The sequence below is a fragment of the Herpailurus yagouaroundi genome, unplaced genomic scaffold (assembly GCF_014898765.1).
Source record: "Herpailurus yagouaroundi ecotype Mexico unplaced genomic scaffold, PumYag 28, whole genome shotgun sequence".
NCBI lineage: Eukaryota > Metazoa > Chordata > Mammalia > Carnivora > Felidae > Herpailurus > Herpailurus yagouaroundi.
The window spans coordinates 41,658,518-41,681,551 of NW_024412376.1; the positions used below are offsets into that span (position 1 = coordinate 41,658,518).

The following is a 23,034-nucleotide window of genomic DNA, read 5'->3' on the forward strand; positions in this document are numbered from 1 at the left end:
TGCTCTGTCTCAAAAATTAAAAAAAAATATATTCCAAAAAAAAAAAAGTTACTAAGAGAGTGGATCCTAAGTTCTCATCACGTGAAACAACATTTTTCTGTGACTACATGAAGTGACAGACGTTAGCTAAAGTCTTCATGGTAATTGTCTTTCAATATGAATGTCAAGCCAATATGCTGTACAATTGAAACTTATAATAGCACTGTGTGTCAATTAAATCTAAATAAAACTAGAAAAAGAAAAATATAATCTATGTGACTCCTGATTTAAAAAACATACCTAGTGACTTTTCTGAAAGGCAAGAAAAATAAATTCATAAAACAAATTCATTAATTTAAAAAAAAAAAAAAAGAACCGCCAGGTGGCACAATTCCCCGAGCCTCACCTCCATGAAGAACAGTTTGTTATGCTGAGAACTGACCAGAAGGTGGCAACGTAGCCTCAGTTTCTCAGCACCAACAGCTCAGTCTGGTCTTAGTTTAAGGTTTTTCATATACCAAATCAAAAATACACATCTCAAACATCCTTTATACCAGAAAGCTTTCATTTCCTTACATTCTGAATGTTGATCTGTAGTTCCATTTTGTAGTGATTGAAGTCTTTGGCAAGTTCATGGCCCTGATGATAGAAAGTAAACATTCCCTGAAAAAATGACAGCATCTAAGACAAAGGGGGGGAAAAAATGACATTAGCACAAAAAAAAAACCTCAGGGGGAAGAAGAAAGAATAAAAAACAGCCACGTTTCCCCCATCCCATTGCAATTCTACTGAAATAAAATTAAAAGAAGTCACCAGAAGTCAATTAAATCTAACTGCATATTATTTATTAATCTGTCTCTTTAAAAAATGAAAGATTTGTGATTTCTCCTTAAATATCAGAGCCATTAGATAGCTTTTATAGTGCACTGTACTGGAGAAATGATACAACACCCATGTGTTCTTTTTTTTGAAGAGAATCTCCATATCCATTTATAATTGAAACCTTATCACCATAGGTCAACACAAACTGTAACAAAAAGTGAAATCACAGAATCAAAGAGCTACAGGCTCTCTCCAATGGCATTTAGTGCAGCACAACCTCTCTCTTTTGTCTACCCGGACAGTCAGTGACTGGGGCAGAGACAGGTAGAGACAGGGAGATAATTAAGCTCTGAGTTCTTACCAACCCTCAACCTGCTCTTCTTGATTAGAGGGCACCTCCTTCTGCCCAAACATGAGAGTAAATTTAAAGTGAGTACAAGCATAATTTGGGATAGGAATTAAGAAAATCCTGAAATTCATTTTCTTTATAATGTCACATAGCATAATGGCTAGCAATCTGGGACTCTAATGTCAAGTGGCCAGCAGGGATCAATCCCCAACTTCAGCTATGTTATGAGACCTTGGGGAAATTAATGAAATTTTCTGTACTTCTATTTCCGTATTTGCTTAGTGGGATAATAAAAATATCTCCTTCTGGAGTTCCTGTGTGGCATAAACACATGAGCACGATGAAGTATTAGAACAATGCCTTGAACAAAGAGCACTGTAAATAATGTAGGTCATTATTATTTTACATAAAAGAAAGCTTTAAGGAGATGAATTGTTCCCTAATGGTTGAAATTAGGTTAATCTATTATTCCAACTGGACTATTGCTTCCATGAATGCCAATTTTAAGTTAATCATTACTTGGTTATTTTTTGTTTCTCAAAATCACATACAGTGGATAACTGTATAGCATGTAAATTTTATCTCAGTAAAACTGTTTTTTAAAAAACCACATGCAAAAAAAAAAAACACCTATATTAAAATTAATCTTGAGAATCATGAATTCTAGTGTTTCTTGTTTTACTAAAACCCACAGTATGAATTATTACTTTACATATCTTCATATACATCACATATATATAACATCTATATAAGCACAAACACAAATCATATGTCTCTAAAATAAGTATAAAGAACTGCCAGAGAAACTCACAAAATAGTTTCAAATGCTCCATATGCTGGTTCTTAACCTCGGCTGCCATAAGCATACAGTTGCGTTAAAAATAATTTGTTACAGGGGCGCCTGGGTGGCGCAGTCGGTTAGGCGTCCAACTTCAGCCAGGTCACGATCTCGCGATCCGTGAGTTCGAGCCCCGCGTCAGGCTCTGGGCTGATGGCTCGGAGCCTGGAGCCTGTTTCCGATTCTGTGTCTCCCCCTCTCTCTGTCCCTCCCCCGTTCATGCTCTGTCTCTCTCTGTCCCAAAAATAAATAAACGTTGAAAAAAATAATAATAATAATTTGTTACCAAGAACTGTTTAAAGTGCTAAAATTTGGATTGGTGTACTTGCTTCAGAACAAACTCGAGAAGAGTGAAGATTATCCATCGACACCACTGCTCACTCTCCCATCCTAACACTTCTTTCACAGGGTTTTCTTTTAAAGGGTGGGTCTACAATAGGGTGGCAGAAATTGCACCTGATTGCAGTCATTGAGAAATAATATTCACTATATGTTGCTGTGCAAAGGCCGAGAACCACTGAACTGTGAAGGTGGTTCCTTGACCTCATCACGATCTGGGTCCACCCTTTACAATTCATGATGTCTTGCTTCCTGTGTATGTATCCTGGTCCCCAGGAACTGTAAATTTCATCTAGAAAGAAAAATGCTTCTAGGATATCTATTAAATGTAACAGCAGAACAACTTTCTATGATACTTACAGGTTCCACAAACTCAAACTTCTTTCTTTCTTGAATCTCCTGAAGCTTACATACATACTCAAGGGACAGTTCATAAAAGTGCTGCCGGTTTTGCTCCACTTGCATATCTGCCTATGTTAAAGTAATAGAGGCTGGTTAAATCAGAGACGGTAAGGAGTGAAACGCTTGACCAGAGGTTGGCAACCTGCAGCCTGGTTTTCTACACAAAGTTGTCCTGGAACACAGTCGTGGCTACTGGTATATAGATCTTCTATAGCCACTTTCCTGCTAGAACAGCCAAACTGAATACTATGGCTGCCACAGGGACCTTAGAGTTTGCAAAAGTATACAGCGTTTACTATCTGACTCTGCAGAAAAAGTCTGCCAACGCTTGCTCTTTATGATGAGATTGGCCCCAAAGGATTAAACACTGAAGGATGCCTCTTCACGAAAAACTCACCCCAACCACAACGGACACCCAAGGTTGAACCATACGCATATGATCAAAATCACATAAACATTATTTCCGTTGACAAATCCTGTAAGAATGCAGTCGGCCTGGGAAACTGTAGTCACTTCAGTAGTCATGAGTGAAGGCAGCAGGTGAGGAAGTGGTAGCTATGGTACCATCTCAAGAACCTGGTTCTTAAATACCATACGATCTGGTAATTCCACTTCCGGGTATAACCCAACAAAAGCGTTAATTTGAGAAGACGTGAGCACGCCTATATTTATGGCAGCATTATCTAGAATGGCCAAGATATGAAAGCAGCCAAGTGTCCACCAACAGATGAGCGGATAAAGAAGATGTGCTATATATACAATGGACTACTGCTCAGCCATAAAAACAGATGAGCTCTTCTCACTTACAACAACATGGATGGACTTGGACACTGTTAGGCTAAGTGAAATAAGTCAGACATAGACAATACCATATGATTTCATGTATACGTGGAATCTAAAAAACAAAGCAAAACAAAATAAACAAAAAGGCAGAAATAGACCCATAAAAACAGAGAAGGAGACGACGGCTGCTGGACGGGAGAGAGGTGAGGAGGATGGGCAAAACGTGTGAAGGAGAGAGAAGGTACAGGCTTCCAGTTGCGGAATGAGTAAGTCACAAGGATGAAAGGTACAGCATAGGGGATACAGTCAATAGCACCATAACAGTGTTGTTTGGGAGCAGATGGTAGCTACATCTATGGTGGACACAGCATAACGTATAGAGCTGTCAAATAACTATGTTGTGCCTGAAACTAATGTAAAATTGTATGTCAACTGTACTTCAGTCAAAGAAAAAAGAAAAGAGCCTGGTTCTCAAAAGTTGGGCCAGAGCTTGAAGCCCATCTGTAGGCAGTCAGGCTGTTAAGTCCTCAAAATGTCTCATCCTCTGGGAGTAAACAGGCACCAGATGGTCAGGAGACTGTTCAAAAAAAAAAAAAAAAGTTCCAGCTTATCTGGTCTAACTAGAAGGGCACTATGGGAGGAGCAGGGTTCCATGGAGGAAGAGCAGGGAAAGAATGGCCAGCCTAGAAACCATTCTTACAAGGCATCACATAATATATTTCTTAATTTGGCCAATTTTACTTTTAAAGGTATTTATCTAGACATTTCTCCAAAGAAAATATATAAATGGCAAGAAGCACCTGAAAAGATGCTCAACATCACTAATCATTACAGAAATACAAATGCAAGATAACACCTCACGCCTATCAAAACAACAACAAAACTATTAAAAAAAAAAAAGAAGGAAAGAAAGAAACAGGGGCACCTGGGTGGCTCAGTCAGTTAAGCATCCAACTTCAGTTGAGATCACGATCTCATGGCTCATGAGTTCGAGTCCCGCGTCAGTCTCTGTGCTGACAACTCAAGAGCCTGGAGCCTGCTTCAGATCCTGTGGCTCCCCCTCTCTCTGCCCCTCCCCTGCTCACACACTCTCTCTCTCTCTCTCAAAAATAAATAATAAAACATTAAAAACATTAAAACAAAACAAGTGTTGATGGGGATATGGAGAAACTGAAACCCTATGCACTGTTAGTGGAAATGTAAAATGATGAAGCTACTCTGGAAAACAGCATAGCAGTTCTCCAAAAAAATTAAAACCAGAATTATCACGTGACCTAGCAATTCCATTTCTCGGTATATACTCATAAAAACTGAAAACAGGGACTCGAAAAGATTTATCTAACCAGGTTCATAGCAACATTATTTTCAATAGCTAAAAGGCAACAGCAAGCGAAGTATCCACTGACAGATACATGGATAAACAAAATGTGATATATATATACATATACAGTAGAATATTATTCAGCCTCGGAAAGGAAGGAAATTCTGACGTGCTACAACATGGATGAACCTTGAAAGCATTATGCTAAGTGAATAAGCAAGTCACAAAAGGACAGATACTCTATGATTCCACTTTTATAAGCTACCTAGAACCAACACAGAAAGTGGAAGGGTGGTTGTCAGGAGATAGGGGTAGGGAGCTGGGGAAGTTTTATTCAATGGGCACAGAGTTTCAGTATTAAGAGATGACAAGAGCTCTAGATGTGAAGGTAGCGGTGGTCGCACAACAATGTGAATGTATTTAATGCCACTGAACTGTGCCCTTGAAAATCATTAAGTGCGTATATTTTATGGTATGGAAATGTGACAACAATCTTTTTCATCTTGGAGGGAAAAAGTATCTATCATGGCAAAAAAAATTTTTTTAGCATGAAATGAATTTTCAAGTAGAATGTTATATAAGAGTGTTATGTTACTAAGCTACTAAGCTAAAATGAGAATTTCTACTTAATACTCATCAAAATCATCTTTTTTATGCCTCGAATAACCAGAGTTTGAAAGTTCAGCCACCAGTAGCTAGCAGACACAACTCTGGGGCGGGGGCGGGGGCGAGAGGGATGCAATTTTGTTTCGTATTTAATAAAATGAAGATGTGAAGAGTTCCAGGTAGATTCCTCATGTTTGGTTACTGGGAAATGTCCTTCAAGAAAATTACACAAGGATCAGACTTAGCCAAGTAGGCTCTTTATTTCAGCAGATTTTCTCACCTGGTTGTCTGTACTATTCCAATCACCCTGGCATTCATTGATGGTCAACCTCTATACACACCCCTAGTATTCTGGTTATCCATAACCACTATGCCACGCACTGTGTGATTAGATCACCAAAATCCCCAGGGTTGCCCATAACCTGTCATTTACAACAATGCCAAGGGCACCCTAATGATATGGAGCAGCACAGTCCTTTAGAGCCTGACTCAAGTCTGGAAGGCAATCACTATATGTGGAATAAAGCACAAAGCTTCCAAAACCTTTGGAATTTCCTGAGAGATGGGAATATCTTTTGCCATACATAAAGAGCCTCTCCGGAGTTTATGCCACTGAGATGACTTAGGGTGGGGCCTCTAGATAGCACCAGAAAGACTAAATGATCAGAGGGCTAGAACTTTCAGTCCCACCTACAGACCTCTGGCAAAGAACGTAGGAAGTTCTGTAAAAACGCTTGAACTTCGGGGCGCCTGGGTGGCGCAGTCGGTTAAGCATCCGACTTCAGCCAGGTCACGATCTCGCGGTCCGTGAGTTCGAGCCCCGCGTCGGGCTCTGGGCTGATGGCTCAGAGCCTGGACCCTGTTTCTGATTCTGTGTCTCCCTCTCTCTCTGCCCCTCCCCCGTTCATGCTCTGTCTCTCTCTGTCCCAAAAATAAATAAACGTTGAAAAAAAAAAAAATTAAAAAAAAAAAAAACAAAACGCTTGAACTTCAAGGTCTGTGAGCACATGCATGTGCCTGGAGAGTAATACACCCCAGTTCCATGGGGACAGAAGTTTCTATGCTTGGGACCCTTCCAGACCCCACCGTGTGTACCCTTTCATCTAGCTAGTGATCTCAATCTTTTATACTATTCTTTACGATAAATTAGTTAAGTAAATGTTTTATCTCAGTTCTGTGAGCCACTCAGGAAATGAATCAAACCCAAGGAGGGGGACATAGGATCATCTAATTTATAGCAAGTAGATCAGAAGCACAGGTAACACCTTGATTTGCAACTGGTATCTTAAAAAGGGACAGTGCTCTGGACTAAGCCCTTAACCCCCTGAGCTGATGCCATCTCAGGTAGATAGTGTCAGTAGCGAGCTTATTGCTGGGCAGTGTGGGAAAACACACATTCAGACTGTACTTTTTACTAGATCAAGCAAAAGTGACGTTTTTAACAAATTCCAATTTGACCATCACCCAATTTCTGGCCATTCCTTCTATAAGTATTTGTAACAAGAACAGACCATTCTCCTGCAAAGTTATTCACAAGATCTACTCCTCCAGTCACATATACTGAAATATAATGAACTGACCGCTCAAAAAACAAAAATATACTTCAAAAATTAACAGAAATAGATTTTTCTCAAATGTCTGATACTCGTTCTAGTGTAAATATTAATTAGAATTTAGGGAGGGGGATGGAAGTAGAAGGTATTGTGCTCAATAAACATAGAACTACAGCTAATGGTCCTAACAAAATTACCAAAATAGCCAGCCTGGTGTTTGCAACAATCGTCTCCTGTTACTTTCATTTGAGACAAAGAGAAAGAATACATGATGCAAGTTTCTATGCCTTTGTTCAGTACCACTCTCAGCAAACTTTATAAACCTCTTGAGCACCTCAACTCAGTTCACTAAAGATTAGCAATACATAAGCCAATGCCAAAAGCAACGAAAATCCAAATCTAACTTTTTCCCTTTAAAGAGCATCCCCCCAAAAAAAGGCCTTCATGTTTGCAGTAGAAAGCGGTTTCAAGTGGGAGTTTGTATGTTTGTAAACAGTAAATAGCAAGATAGGGCAGAATGCACAGTTTAAATGAAACTAAAATTATTCATCTTGAGGGTCTCTTCAAATTGCTGATCTGGAGTCTAATTATCTTTGGAAATGATCAAATGGATGGAGCCCTAGCTCACTATGCAAGCAACTTCATCCTTCTTCATTCAGTATTTATTGCCTACTCCCTGACTAGTACTATTCTAGGTGTAAAGGACAGACTACTGAATAAAACAATGTCGCTGCCTTCAAGGAGCTTACAAGATAGTGCAAGAAGCCATGTAACAAACAAATATTTAGTATGTCAAATGTTTGTAAGAATGTGAAAAAATTGGGGCGCCTGGGTGGCGCAGTCGGTTAAGCGTCCGACTTCAGCCAGGTCACGATCTCGCGGTCCGTGAGTTCGAGCCCCGCGTCAGGCTCTGGGCTGATGGCTCAGAGCCTGGAGCCTGTTTCCGATTCTGTGTCTCCCTCTCTCTCTGCCCCTTCCCCGTTCGTGCTCTGTCTCTCTCTGTCCCAAAAATAAATAAGCGTTGAAAAAAAAAAAAAAATTTAAAAAAAAAAAAAAAAAAGAATGTGAAAAAATTAAAACAGCATAAGGGGGACACTTTAAATAAGACGGTGGGGGACTTCTCTAGTAAGGTGAACTCTGAGCAGAGAGTACATGGAGGAGTGAGGCATACAGGTCTGGGCTGGAAACGTACCAGGCAGTAGGACAACAAAAAAGCAATGGCCCTGAGCGCAGAGGATGCTTGACCCAACCCAGCCAGAGCAAAGCAGCCCGTGTGGGTGCGAGGACAGGAGGGTGGGCCCTGGGCTTCCGCAGATAGCTATTAGTGGGGGGTCTGGGGAGGACCAGCAACATCAAGCCTCAACCTGCTTGCTGTATAGAAAATAAACTGTAGGAATATCTTGGTGGAAGCAGGGAGACCAATTAAGAGGGCTCTGCAGTAATCCATGTGAGAGATGCCAGCCGCATGGGCCAGGGTGAGATGGGGCCTGGGGTGGGGGGGTGGCGGGGGGAGTAGAAGTGGCCATATTCTGAGAATATCCAGAAGCTACAGACAATATATGCCAACAGACTGGATGTAGGGTAAGAGAGTAAGGGCCAAGGATGGCCATAAAGATTTTGCCTAAGCAACGGCTTGAATAAGATACCTAATTAGCCAGTGAAGACGGAAATTTACTTACAGCATGAAATTCCCTTCAGGATCTCTGAAAAGAGAGATAAGGGGAAAAGACAGGTAGAATGCTGCTGGCATTAGGAGAGTCTATAAAAACAACAGCTGTCATTTCAAAATGGGCAGAGGGAGCATATGGAACAACTGGATGGTTTTCTACACAATGTGGAACAAGGAGAGACTGGAGCCCTACCTACCTACAGTATTGTAGTGAGGATTAAATGATATAAAAGCTCCTTTCTCTTTTATAAACTTCCAAACGCCATCCAAATGTCAGTTATTAAAGAGGAAAAAGTAAATGTGACATGTGGGGAATGTCAAAATGACCACACACACACATAGTGTGCAACTAAATATCTGACTTTAAATATAAACCAGCTCTATACTAGAGCCAATGTTATTAGCGTCATTTTGATGATACTTCAGTAAAAGTATGTTATAATGCGATATTATGCCCAGATTCCTTAGGTGTTTAAAAATAAACAAATAAGAAAAAAAAAAAAAATCACACTGTTGTGGGATGAGTCAAGATCCCAACAGCTGCAAAACAGCATTATTTTTAATGAAAACATATGTTCCAAATTGCAAACCACTGAGTTTCCATTCAAGTGTGTGAGTGAGAAAACACAAGAGCCAGGGAATTTAGAAAAGAGAAAGACAGACAAAATGAGAGATAAGATATAAATTCCTTTCTCCTTACACATGGCTCCCTCCAAAAAAAAAAAAAAAAAAAAAAAATGAGTCTATTACCACAAGTAAAGCAGATGCTCTTTTTCCAATGAAGCTGAACTTCCTGAATCTTCAGCATTACATAAGATTAATGCTGCCTTCACATAAAAACAAAATGGTATATGAGCTTATTAAATTCATTTCTTCACAGTCTTGAAAGCCAATTAATGAATCTATTCCCCCCAAAATAATATACCCGTTCTTCAGTAGCGCTGGATAAAATTGTTCCCGTGAAAATATACTCAGAATCAAAAATGTTAATACTATGAATCTATACTGAATTAATCACTGTAAGATGTATTCATTATTTTGCGTCTTGTTCCACAAGAACTTTTTTTTCCCTTAATTCATGGCATTACCTCTTCGTTTTTTTTTTTTCATCCCTAGATGAAAAGTTCACAAAAGAAAAGCACACTTTAAATGGAAAAAACATGCACTGCTCATTGAATTTAGGAACAAATTAACAGAAAAATAAAAACAATACCTCTTGTAAGTGTGAGTCTTTCTTTTTGGCTGATAAATTCAAATGCTTATCAATTAGACTATAGTTCTTTTCTGTTTCTTTGTCAAACTTCTTTTTTTCTTCCTACAAGTCAGAAAACACAGACATCTATGATTAAACAGGAGGGGAAATGTATGCACAAAGTTTATCTACTAGGAAGCTCAAGATATGAATAGTATCTAAAAATAAATAAAGTACCACCGAGTGTGAGGAAGCTATCTGAAAAATCTATCTGTACCCATGCCACTGATTACGAATCATCAAAGCAGCGTTAGGATTAAAGAGTCACTCATCTTTTCTTTTTTTCCTTTAATGGGCTTTTTACCGAGCACATTAGTTTTCAACTCTTCATACTTAAGTGCTTACAATTAACACCATGTCACTTGTCCCTCGTTAAAAGAAATAATAATAAAAAAGAACACAGGGTTAAAACAGCAAAGTTGTGCAGATTTTGGCATAGAAATGGGATTCTTTTAAAACTGAGTAAATTTTAGTCTACATAAAAAAAGGAAGCATCATCACAATTGGGGGGAAAAAATCTTGGGAAAGATTTTAATTGTCCAGTGTGAATTTAACAATAAGACCCTCTGATCAGAAACATCATCTCCTTTCCCAAACTTTCCCAGTGATTTCTGTTACACTATTCAGAATATGTATCAACAGATCAGTCTACAGGGCATAAGGTAAACACTGACACCTTTGTACTGAGACTCTGTGATTAGCATTACAAACATCCCTCAGGTACTGCCTAGAACCAGCATTTGCTTCCTTTGTCGATAGAAGCTTTTTGAGAAAACAAGTATCCTAATGGTTAAATACAGAAAAGATAGACAATCTCCTCTGCCAATTTAAGTGGATTTTTAATAAACATTTCTGAGCACCAACGAGAGCACACTATGTCCTCATGCCCTCAAAATGTTTCCATTAACTTCAAACTCTCCCTAACTCTCCAAGGGCTCCTGGAAAGGAACATTCTCTTCCCTATTTTCCAACTTCTATTTTCTAAAGCAAAAACGAACATTTCCCATCTTTTCTGATATGATCTCTTTCTTATTAGGCAAAGAGACTGAACAAAGCACGTGAGAAGTCTGTTTCTTCACATTTGTCATTATTTTTTCAGGACATGGGACTACAAAAACTGTGGGAACCTAGGACAGAGCCTCTGCTGGCTCATCCCACACGGAGGGAAGACAGTCAGTCTCAAGAACGGATGTTTCTTCCCATTTCTATTCCAAGTTGAATTACAAATTAGCTACACAACTTTGAAAAAAAAATTCACAACACAGAACTTTAGTTTTCTTACTGAAGAAGTCAGGGATTTTTTTTTTTTCGTACTTGCTCATTTTTAGATCCAATCCTAAAATTCTGTGACCCTATGGATCACCTACGTGTGACAACAGTCACACTTTTGTTGACACAGAGGCACTTTTTCCTTATGCTCTCTAGGTTTCATTTACAACTATTTAAAAAAAAAAGCTTAAGGCATGAATACACAGTTACTCTCTTTTCTGCTTTTTATTACTACAGTTTTCATCAACTATTTTGGTGACTCACAGAAAAATAAAGTAAAACAAACATATGGCCACTGTTTCAGAATCTCCACTATTTTAACAAGCTGATAGTGTGGAATGCATGCTAGATCTGGTGTGAGAAAACCAGCTCTCGTCCTGGCCACTTAGGACTGTGACTGCACCAGCCTCACAGCGTTCTCTGAGCATGTTTCTCACGTTCAAACAAAACAGGAAGAGAAGGCATTCCGCTACATTCACCACACGGTTACCGCAAGGCAGGATTGTGTAGTAAAAAATGCTCCCTAGTGCAGATTCGTACTTACCAGGAACACTGAAAATATTTTTACGCATTTGATTTCATCAGAATCACAGAACAGGACAAAGGAAGCAGTGATGCTAAAAAGAGCAGTCAAAACACCCAGCACACTCAGCAGCAGTGGGGTTTGTAAGTTAACACGTGGGTAAAGTTGAGAATGAAAGAAAGCGGGGGTATCAAAGGCTTTATGCAGAAAGAATTCAGCCAAGAAAGAACATTCCACCCACCAACGAGAGTGGAAATGCGTTTGTCCACATGTGGTATGGCGTTATACAAATGCTGCTGTGTTTTGTTTTTAAATCTTAAGACCTAAATAAAATTATTTCTTCTTGCATTTGTTCTCAATGCCATTACAGGGTAGTATTGTTTCTTTGTGCTCATATGGCTTTTGTGTTACACATGGGAGTATAGGCTAGTATACAAGCCATGTCATCTGATTTTTCTGGAACAGCCGAAAAACCCAGTGATTTTTAAATAATGGCTACCGGGCACCTGGTTGGTTCAGTCGGCTGAGCATCTGACTTTGGCTCAGGGCATGATCTCATCAGTTGATGAGTTCAAGCCTTGTATTGGGCTCTGTGCTGACAGCTCAGTGCATGGAGCCTGCTTCAGATTCTATGTCTCCCTCTCTCTCTACCCCTCCCCTGCTCATGCTCTCTCTCTGTCTCAAAAATAAACATTAAAAAAAATAAAATAGTGGCAATCTTTTTTTTTTTTTTTTTTTTACATTTTAACATGAGTAAGACAAACAAAATTATGTTTACAGGTTAACTATGATTCACTGAAAGTCAGCTTGTAATTGGTTACAAAACCTATGCCCATGCCCCACGACCCCCTCAACCCCCCCCCCCCAAAAGTAAAGAATAGTTATTACTTAAAATAGTGTAACCAGGGCACCTGAGTGGCTCAGTGGGTTAAGCGGCCGACTTCAGCTCAGGTCATGATCTCATGGTTCATGAGTTCAAGCCCCGCATCGGGCTCTGTGCTGACTGCTCAGAGCCTGGAGCCTGCTTCAGATTCTGTCTCCCTCTCTCTCTGCCCCTCCCCCACTCATATTCTCTCTCTCTCTCTCTCTCTCTCTCTCTCTCAAAACTGAATAAACATTAAAAAAAAAAAACAGTGAAACCAAATAAGGTGTATGCTGTATAAATGGTAAAGGGAATTCAGAAACCTAAGAAACAAAACTTAATATTTTAAATATATTAGAAGTAAACATACTTTTTAAGGTTGTATCATAAATCACTGGATAAAAAATATTATTCAACTAATGGTGTTGGTATAATTAGTTAACTACTTGGAAATAGAGAACTATGTCTCATATCAAAATTAATTCCAGATGGATTGAAAGAGTCACGAGTAAAAAATGAAGCCATAAAAGAGAACAGTTTCATCAGATCTCACAACATACAATACTTTTTAAGCAAAAAAGAAATGGAAGAGGCCATGAGAACTTCTAAATATCAAAAAATACACAACAGACAAGCTAAAAGACCAACGACAAAGCAGGGAGAAGATGCAATTAATATGTAAGAAAAGTAAATATTCCTAATACATAAAAACACTCTTAAGATTAAGCAAGTTTCTGCTAAAATCACATATTAGTATTTCCATGGAAAAATGAATAAGGAATATATAAAGAATTCACAAGAGCTTGAGATTGTGAATTGTCCACATTTCTTTAGAGCATTAGAATTTGCTTTGGAAAAAGGCGGGGGGGACTTTTTAAAGTTACCAGGTAACTTTTTAAAAATGTTTTGGTTGTTTTACAAACTTCCTGAGATGAGGAAATGAAAAAACTTATTTTACAACGATAAACATTAAAATAATAAGGCGTAACTAGTCTGGAGAACTAAATACTTTCTTAGAGATTCCAACTCTTCCTCCCTTATTTAAGTAAGGAGATGGGGGGGGGGGAATACCACCCATGCAAGAAACAAGATTCATATTACACATATACTTGGCAGGAACACCTTTTAAACTGCAATCCTGATGTCCAAGCCTGATACCCAAGAGTTCTGTAATCTCTGTTCTTACCCTCCCCTGGTCTACCAACATCCTGCAAGCCCAGATAAAAATGCCATCTCGTCCATGAAGCGCCCCCTTACCACTCAATGGTGGTGAAAACAGCACACCCTCCCTTAACTTCTGCACCAAATGTCACCTCTCCCTGTTTGACAACTCACTTGCCTTATCCAACCTTACTCTCCCCCTTTCTCTAAGTCCCTGCAGCCTACCCAAAGAAGTGAGAATTCAGCTTTCCCTCCCCCACAGAATCCAGCACCTAACTCCACACCCAGGAGACATCTGTCAGAGGATGAGAGAAGGAAGCCTGTGGCTGCAGTGGCACCAAAAATGACAAAGTTGACAGGTACCCTCAGCTACTGTGCAGGGTCACCTATCCATCACCTTCACACTACCTGGCCAGGAGGGTCATAAGCCACGGTACTCTGGCATGTCACCTCTGAAGCTTGCGGCATGCAGAGAGTAGACAAAAACCTGAGCGGTTCTTGTTTGGCAAGTTGACACAGAGCAAGCCATAAATGGGATAATAAGATAAACTGCAACCATGTAGGCCAGGCCCCTCTCGAGGCATGGGAAATACACTATCAAGTTCATTTAATCCTCACAAAAACCTTCTGAGACAGGGGTCATTAGCCTCATTGTAAAGACCAGCAAATTGAGAGCTGGAGACCATGAATGCCCGAATCCACACAGCTAGCTTAGGGGCAGAAATGGGATTCAAACAAGAAGGAAGCAGGTCTTCCTGAAAGACTTTCCTGGCACTCCAAGTTGAGACAATAGGGCATGTTCCAGAGCACCTATGCTTACCTCAATTATAGCACTTTTTAGTGTTTTGTTTTGCATCTCCCCCACACCCAGAGTTGACCATGTCTTGAAGGCCAACTAGTGTTTTAATTCATAGTTGTATACTGGGACTCTTCCCTTACGATAGGTGCTGGTAAGTGTTTTATAACTAAAATGAAAAAAATGTAATTAAGTCAACATTTTTTTCTGCTTTGTCAAACATAATTTGAGAAATTATTTAAGTAGATTTGCTTTTCACTCATATTCACTCACTGCAGTCATTTACAGAATCTCAGGAAGTCAACTTTTATTAAATATTTAGTCATTAGATACAATCTTGGAAAGAAATAGAAAAGAAATTTGGCACAAGGGTCTCTGAAAGGCTGAGGCTGTAAGTTATAATATATGAAATGAACATCTTTTTCAACCCTTCTGGTTACATTTTTTTATTCCAGTGAATAAAATAGTAATTGGCTCTTTCAGACTAGCATTTGAGTTGGCTCGATTATCAATAGTTTAGTTGCATCTGTTTGATATTTGCATGCATGCTGCCACCTGCATGAGGCCACATTTTCATTACTGGATTGTTCCAATATCTACAAGAGAAGTCTTAAATTCTCCCAATGTAAGTCATAGCAAGTTGGGGTATTTCTTACAGAGTTTACACAACAGCCTACTAGGCTCCTCTGTCGTTCGGTGCCCATACTAGTTTCCTAATTTGACTAAGTGGCTAATTCGACATTTAATGAGCAATGGCTCTGGATAAAGTGTTGTGCAGACACTAGGGTAAGTGACAAGCCCCTGGGGAAAGGAAAGAGCTGCAGAGGAAGTAAAAGCTGAGTGAGGCTGTGAAGGGAACTCTGAACAGGAACCTCATGTGACACAGCACAGAAGGACCTGTGTCCTGCGACGAGAAATGGAATTTTTCCAACAGACAGGAGAACCTGGCAAGCATGGAAGAAAATCAGCAGAACCTCCAAGAACCAAGGAATGAGCCCAAACCAAACAGATATGACGGAAGGAGAACAAATCCAAATGGAGGCCAACAGTAGAAAAGAATAGCTCAGGGCTTTTAAAAAATCCAGCTTGCAAAAACCTAGCAGTTCAGACATATTAAAACCACAAATTAAACACGTCACTGAGATTCTGGAAACCCGAGAAACTAAGAGTGAACAGAACAGAAACAGCTCCAGTTGAAAGGCAGAGGGTAGGACACACCAGGTGGGGAAGGAGAAGAGAAAGAGAAGATCCACATTCTAACAAGGAGATCTGAAACATTCTGCTGTGGTCAACTTTTAAAGGCTTTTTTTTTTTTTTCCTTTAATCCCCACATAAAAACTGCTTTTTTAAAAAGACCTTTAACTTACATAAAGTTATTTTTAAGTGTCCCAATTAACGAGTGAATAAAAATATAGGTTTGTCAAAACATGATGAAATATTCAAGAAGTACAGATGTAGAAAACCAAGGATCCAGATTACAAACCTTTATACAAACCCTCTTCTAGAATTATCAGTGGAATAGGTTATTTATCAGATACTTTATATATTAAGACAAGAGTGGAGGCCGGTAGTAAATAAAAAAAAGCACAGCCTTTTTCTCTTCAACACAGAACAATCTAGATTTAAACACTGAACGTCTAGAGACAGATGCTTACATAGCACTATATAACCTAGAACATCACCATTCTCTATTCTTTAACATATAAAACTTTGAGGAAAAAAGGCCTTCTCCCTGTGACCCACAAGGACTTGCCTCCTCAAATAGTATCCATAGTATGACAGCCAACACACATACTGTACTGAACAAGAACATATGATAAATCCTTCACAAACTTAAAGACAGTGAACAATGAAGGAATAAAAAAAAAGGGGGGACTTCAGGATGGAATCTGGCCATGAAACAACTCAAGGCATAGACTAAAATTATTAAAATAACTTCTTTTAACATGGCAAGCTATTCTGCGAGGTGCTTGCTGGATATATACTCTGAACAAGTACAACATCAGAAACAGGAAAAGTTTTAGAGGGAGAGGAGTCAGTCAATAGAAAATTCAAGGTTAGAAATTTATAAAAACTCAGTAGGGGGGCACATGGCTGGCTCAGTTGCTAGAACATAGTCTATCAGGGCTGTGAGGTCAAGTCCCACATTGGGCATGGAGCCTACTTAAAAACAAACAAACAAAAAACAGTAGGGTGGATGGCAAATAAAAAAGAAAATATATTAAGTCATATTCATTTTCCATTTCCATAATATAATCCTCACTCACCACCACCATCATCCAATTAATAAGAAACGGACACTGTTTACATTCAGTACCTGCTAATGAAGTGTTAGAAAACAAACAGTCAAGGTGTTCGAGCTTTAAAACAGCCTAAAGAAGACAAGATCAGAGAAAACAGAATCATAAAATACAAAGTAGAGCAGTCAAATCCCCAAATCTCTCTTTTTACAGATAAGGAACTATAAAGCCAATTATCTGCCCAAGGTCACAGGTGTGAAAGCAGACCTCCAGTGTCCTGCTGCAAATCCAGAAGACACAGTCAGCTTCATGGAACTCAGCAAACAATCCAGGAAGAGGACTTAGAGGGTGCCTGACTAATCTCCTCTGAAAACATAGCCCTTCATTAAAAAGGTAAAATAGTATGCTAAAAGGAAATGTATCTAATATTTTAACAAGTCACAGGAGAAATGATTCTTTAAATAGCAACTAAAAAGCTGGCACTCTTTGGGCCCATCTGTATAGCTACAGTCATTGAAGCCACAAAGTTTATTTGTACAAAACCATTTTAATATTTTGCTTAGGAAGATGAAGAAAAAAAAGCTTCACAACCCCAAGCCACTGGTGGGGAGGGGGGAGAATCCAAATGTAAAAACTCTCTTCCCTACCTAAAAGTGATGTTATTCTCTTCCGGGCCAAGCCAAAAAGAGTCAACACATGATTGTTACTTTTTGTCCCTCAGGTGAATGCACAAAATTCAGGAAACGTTGGTAGAAATTATTTCTCTGGGATAATTTCAAAGCTCATTAGTATTGGAAGTTGCTAAATATATCTCAGGCTCCCTGTGGTAAAGTCACCAAGTTGTTCCCAGAAATCCTGGCTAACTTCCAGATCCTTGAGTGCGGGCTGTGGTTCACCCACCTCTGAATCCCCAGCACCTACCTATAACAACACTGGCGTGTAAGAGAAGCTCAGTAAATCTGTGTTAAATTGAAGGAAATTATGTCCCCAAAACCTAATATTCTCTTCCTAGTTTCAATGGCATCATGGTGTAGCAGCATTTCTAATCTTAAACCCTCACATAACGCTACACTCCTCCATAAAACTGAGGCGTATGAGGAAATCAGTGTACTCCCCACAGAGGTAAGATGCTTCTATTCCGAGTGCATGTGAGGTCTGGTTAAAGATATTTTCAAACCTCTATATGGGAAGGTGTAGCCAAAGATTGCTAGAGGTTTTACTATCCCGTCCAGGTGTTTTTGTTTGGTTTACAATTTCATACCCCCCAAGGGGAAAAAGCACATTTACAACATAAAACAACAGATGGTTTACTCCAGCATCTCCTTCCAAGCCGCCAAATGCGAATCAAGAGTACAGTGAAGCAGCAGAGGGACGTCCATCTTCCACGTACAAGTGTGCTCAAATTAGACACAAACCTTTACGGCTCCAAGTTGCTCTTTTCTGAATTTTTCCAAAGGTTTAATCAGGGTTTCAGTTACACTTAATGCCTAGAGAATGAGAATGATAACAAAAGAACATCGTATTAGGTTTCCAAAGAGGAAAAAAAAAAAGTCAGTATTTCATTTCCCTCTTCCACCCCACCCAGAAATAAAATGAACAACATATTTTAACTACTTTATCTCACGCTGCCAATGCAACCATCAAATGACTTCTAAATTTATTAACACACTGGATCTCCATAAATATTTTCAGGGAAGAGGAGGTGGGGCAATGTGCCAGGGAAATGTGCAACAGTCCCAACACAGCTCTTTCTTCAGGGAAATAGCAAGCCGGTTGTCTTTAAACAACAAAGAGGTCTATCACATTCATTAACAGAACACTTCTGTTGGAGATTTTTTTCCCTCCCCCTCCTCAGAAATTTACAAGTCAATTACATTCCTTTACTAGTGATCAGACTACATTATGTAAGGACTCAGTTTGTGGCTACAAGTTTACACACTCAGTCTGACTGAAAATTACTCATAACGATTGAAGGTGTATATGCAAAGCAGAGTCCCTGGAGCTCGCAACAAAGTAAATACTGGGCATGCTGGCAAACAGTACAGAAGGAGGTCAATGTGGTAGGAGCCATATACACAATCCAACCACTCGTTCTTCTATTGGCTGCTTTGGGGCTTTTCCTTTGAAGACAAGAACATGCAACAAACAATGCTGAAAATGAAAATCACAGGGAATATTTACCGAACGAAAATGCACCGAAGAGTATGCAGGTGAGTAGTGGTCTTCTCACCCTGTATTTCCGGAAGATCAGAAATACCCAGAATAGAAAAGGAAACTTCACAACACTTTACAAGGAAGTTTCATGCCTCTTTTTACACACACACACACACACACACACACACACACACACACACACACACACACAGGCTTCCAGAAATCCAAGCTTTAAATTACAGAAAAACTAAGTTACTTAGAAAAGTAAAGGATTCTGAATTTAACCAAAAGCTCCTTTGCAATATTCCATTAGATAAGGATTTCTCCCAAAGAAATCCTCAAAAAATGACTACGCCTACTCAAGATAGGGAATCATCAAAAAATGACTATGCCTACTCGAGATGCCTAGAGTTCGAACTCTCTTCCCCAAGCCACAAATTAGGTTCCACTCACTCCCACTCTGAGAATTTATAACTTAACTATCAAGGCGCTGGGGCAACAGAGAACTAAAAGAAAGAAGAGCAACAACTAGTCAGGGGAAAAGGATCACTTTCAAAATACTACATTCATTTTATCCTCCCTATGTTGTTGACCATGTGACCTACAACAATGGCAAACCAGAAAGTCCTTTGTCCTAAACAACAGAGCAGGGACAAAGCACATGCCAGGAATCCCAACTACTCAGAACAATATGGAATGCCTCCAGCAGATATGAGAAGTTCTGCCATACGTTTTTAAAGGGATCCATCTGACACACAACATCTCACAATAATTTAAGGCGCATTTCTATTAGCACCAGTGTCACTGCCTAGCCTACTCCTTTTCCGAATAAACCTGCATATAAGTATGTATATAAATACATTCTCCAGGGTGGATGGTCCACTCAAGAAAGAAGTCAGCCCAGCATGACAGTGCTGGGAACACAGAGGCTAATAAGTGCTCAAGTTCACAGAAGATAGGAGCAGAGATTCAAAATCATGTAAGTCCAAGCTTAACCTTAACCAATGTACAATATTGCAATGAAGTACCAAACAGGACTTCCCCTTTCCAAGCAGTCATCCCAATAAACCCTGTATTTCATGAAACAAATATCTGCTGAGCATTCAGCACCAGGTGCTGGAGACACAACTATGAACAAAGTAAAGTACAGTCCCTGCCCTCCTGGAACTTACTGTCTAGCAGGGAAGACATGATGCATACGGGAACATGTAAGGAAACGTGTAGCTGCAAATTCTAGTAATTCCTTCGAATGGTGAAAAGAACTAAGGTGAGGAATTTAGTAGAGGATTTATAAGGAAAAAACTACCCAAAGAGAGCTCCATCCAAAAAATGACATTTAATGGCACAAAAACAGACACTCAGATCAATGGAACAGAATAGAGAACCCAGAAATGGACCCACAAACTTATGGCCAACTAATCTTTGACAAAGCAGGAAAGAATATCCAATGGAATAAAGGCAGTCTCTTCAGCAAGTGGTGCTGGGAAAACTGGACAGTGACATGCAGAACAATGAACCTAAACCACTTTCTTATACCATACACAAAAATAAACTCAAAATGGATGAAAGACCTAAATGTAAGACAGGAAGCCATCAAAATCCTCGAGAAGAAAGCAGGCAAAAACCTCTTTGATCTTGGCCGCAGCAACTTCTTACTCAACACGTCTCCAGAGGCAAGGGGAAAAAAAGCAAAAATGGGACCTCATCAAAATAAAAACTTCTGCACAGCGAAGGAAACAACAGCAAAACTAAAAGGAAACCAACAGAATGGGAGAAGTTTGCAAATGACATATCAGATAAAGGGTTAGTATCCAAAATTTATAAAGAACTTATCAAACACCACACCCAAAAAACAAATAATGCAGTGAAGAAATGGGCAAAAGACATGAATAGACACTTCTCCAAAGAAGACTTCCAGATGGCCAACCAACACATGAAAAAATGCTCAACATCACTCATCATCAGGGAAATACAAATCAAAACCACAATGAGATACCAGCTTACAACTGTCAGAATGGCTAACATTAACAACTCAGGCAACAACAGATGTTGGCAAGGATGCGGAGAAAGGATCTCTTTTGCACTGTTGGTGGGAATGCAAGCTGGTGCAGCCATTCTGGAAAACAGTATGGAGGTTCCTCAAAAAACTAAAAATAGAACTACCCTATGACCCAGCAATTGCACTACTAGGTATTTATCCAAGGGATACAGGTATGCTGTTTAGAAGGGACACATGCACCCCGATGTTTATAGCAGCACTATCAACAACAGCCAAAGTATGGAAAGAGCCCAAATGTCCACTGACGGATGAATGGATAAAGAAGATGTACACACAATGGAGTACACACAATGAAGTATTACTTGGCAATCAAAAAGAATGAAATCTTGCCACTTGCAACTACATGGATGGAACTAGAAGGTATTATGCTAAGCAAAATTAGTCAGAGAAAGACAAGTATCATATGACTTCACTCATATGAGGACTTTAAGACACAAAACAGATCAACATAAGGGAAGGGAAGCAAAAATAATATAAAAACAGGGAGGGGGACAAAACATAAGAGACTCTTAAATATGGAGAACAGAGGGTTACTGGAGGAGTTGTGGGAGGGGGCTAAATTGGTAAGGGGCATTAAGGAGTAGATACTCCTGAAATCATTGTTGTACTATATACTAATTTGGCTGTAAATTTAAAAATTGAGATTAAAAGATGCCAAAAAAAAAAAAAGGCAGGGAGGAGAAATAACATTTAAGTGCATATATGAAAGATGAGAAGGAATTAGGGGTGCAGAAAGCAAGCGAAATTGTTTTCAGCCTGAACCCAGCAGAGGTAAAGGCTTGAGGTGAGAAATTTGTATATTACAGGAAATAGCAAAAGGCCAGTGTGGCCGGGACATAAAGAACAAAGAAGTAAATGGAAAGACAGGAGTGAAGGCAAGGGACCAGAACATATAGGACCTTGAGAGCCCAGGGAATGAGTTCTTTCATTTTGCGTATGATGTGAGCCACGGAAGGTTTTTAAGCCAGGCACTAACACAATGATTATTTAGATCTTTTAAAGATTACTCTGGATTCTCTGAGAAAAAGAGATTAGAAGTGAGGAAATATGGAAAGAGAGAAACCTGCCAAGAGGCTTCTAGAATGGTACATATAACGGAGGATGGGGGGCTGGAATAAGGTCATGATAACAAAAATAGAGTTTTCAGAGATATCTGCAGATAGAATCAAAATAACTGGTGATGGACTGAATGTGGGAAAGGTGGGCGTTCCCAGGATCACTCCCAGATTTCTGGCATGAACAAGTGAATACCAGAAATACTATTTATTAAAATAGGAAAATTATGAGCAAAAGCAGCTAGGAGCAAGCACTAAGGAATTATGCTAAATCTAAGACACTAGGAGACACCCAAAAGATAGTAAAACATCTAAATGCCCACGTCAAGAATCCTGAAAAGATGGTTCCAAATTTCTAAGGTGGGAGGAGATGAGATGGTGCCCATGCATGGGTGTTGACCTGTCACAGGAGGAGGGATCTGTCCCTCCCGTGTAATAACAAGTAAGAACACAAGCACTGTATCAATACAAATGAGTGTGAAGATCTCATGAAGAGAGGCTGGGGAGTTGCTACCTGATGGTTATTTTTTCCATGAAATACAAGGCAAGATCACTTACAAGAGAGGTTGAGCATGGGAAAAAGTTTGAATAGTGAGGAGAATGAAGGAAAATATCATTACGAACCGTGAGCAGAGCACTTCCTAGAGAAACACGAACATTACTAGGCAGGGCTACAGGCCATTTGAAGTGACTGAGCAGCAGTTTGGGAAGACATCCATCTGCCTTGCTGTGCGATTTTCTCTAGCAATGCAGGGAGTGAGTGAGCAGTTAGGTTTAACCAAGGTAAGAGTATTTCCAGGACATGTGAACATATCAGCATAGTATTGATGTGGTGTGCACAGCACAGGCAAGTTGCACAGGTGAGGGAGCTGACTGGGTAAAAGAGATTTCTGGAAGGAGATAAAGCAGAGCCCGAAATAGGGCATACGAGTTCTCCAGGCAAAGAGTAAGGGTACACTTGATCTTAGCCAAAAGGCCAAGAAGCGATGGCAAAGAGTAAGG

General features: G+C 39.6%; 1 protein-coding gene across 3 annotated transcripts in view; it reads right to left on the minus strand.

The window, feature by feature from the left end:
- Positions 1-23,034, minus strand: part of ARHGAP10 (Rho GTPase activating protein 10) — a 339,539-nt gene that overhangs the window by 209,970 nt on the left and 106,535 nt on the right. For 2 of the 3 annotated variants that reach the window (XM_040472753.1, XM_040472763.1), the window contains exons 4-7: positions 18,180-18,251; positions 9,875-9,976; positions 2,688-2,798; positions 556-660 (exon numbers count right to left, since the gene is read on the minus strand). In XM_040472753.1, the coding sequence (XP_040328687.1) occupies positions 556-660; positions 2,688-2,798; positions 9,875-9,976; positions 18,180-18,251 (390 nt within the window). The remainder of the gene's footprint in view (positions 1-555; positions 661-2,687; positions 2,799-9,874; positions 9,977-18,179; positions 18,252-23,034) is intronic. The other variant, XM_040472772.1, reaches the window with a different exon arrangement.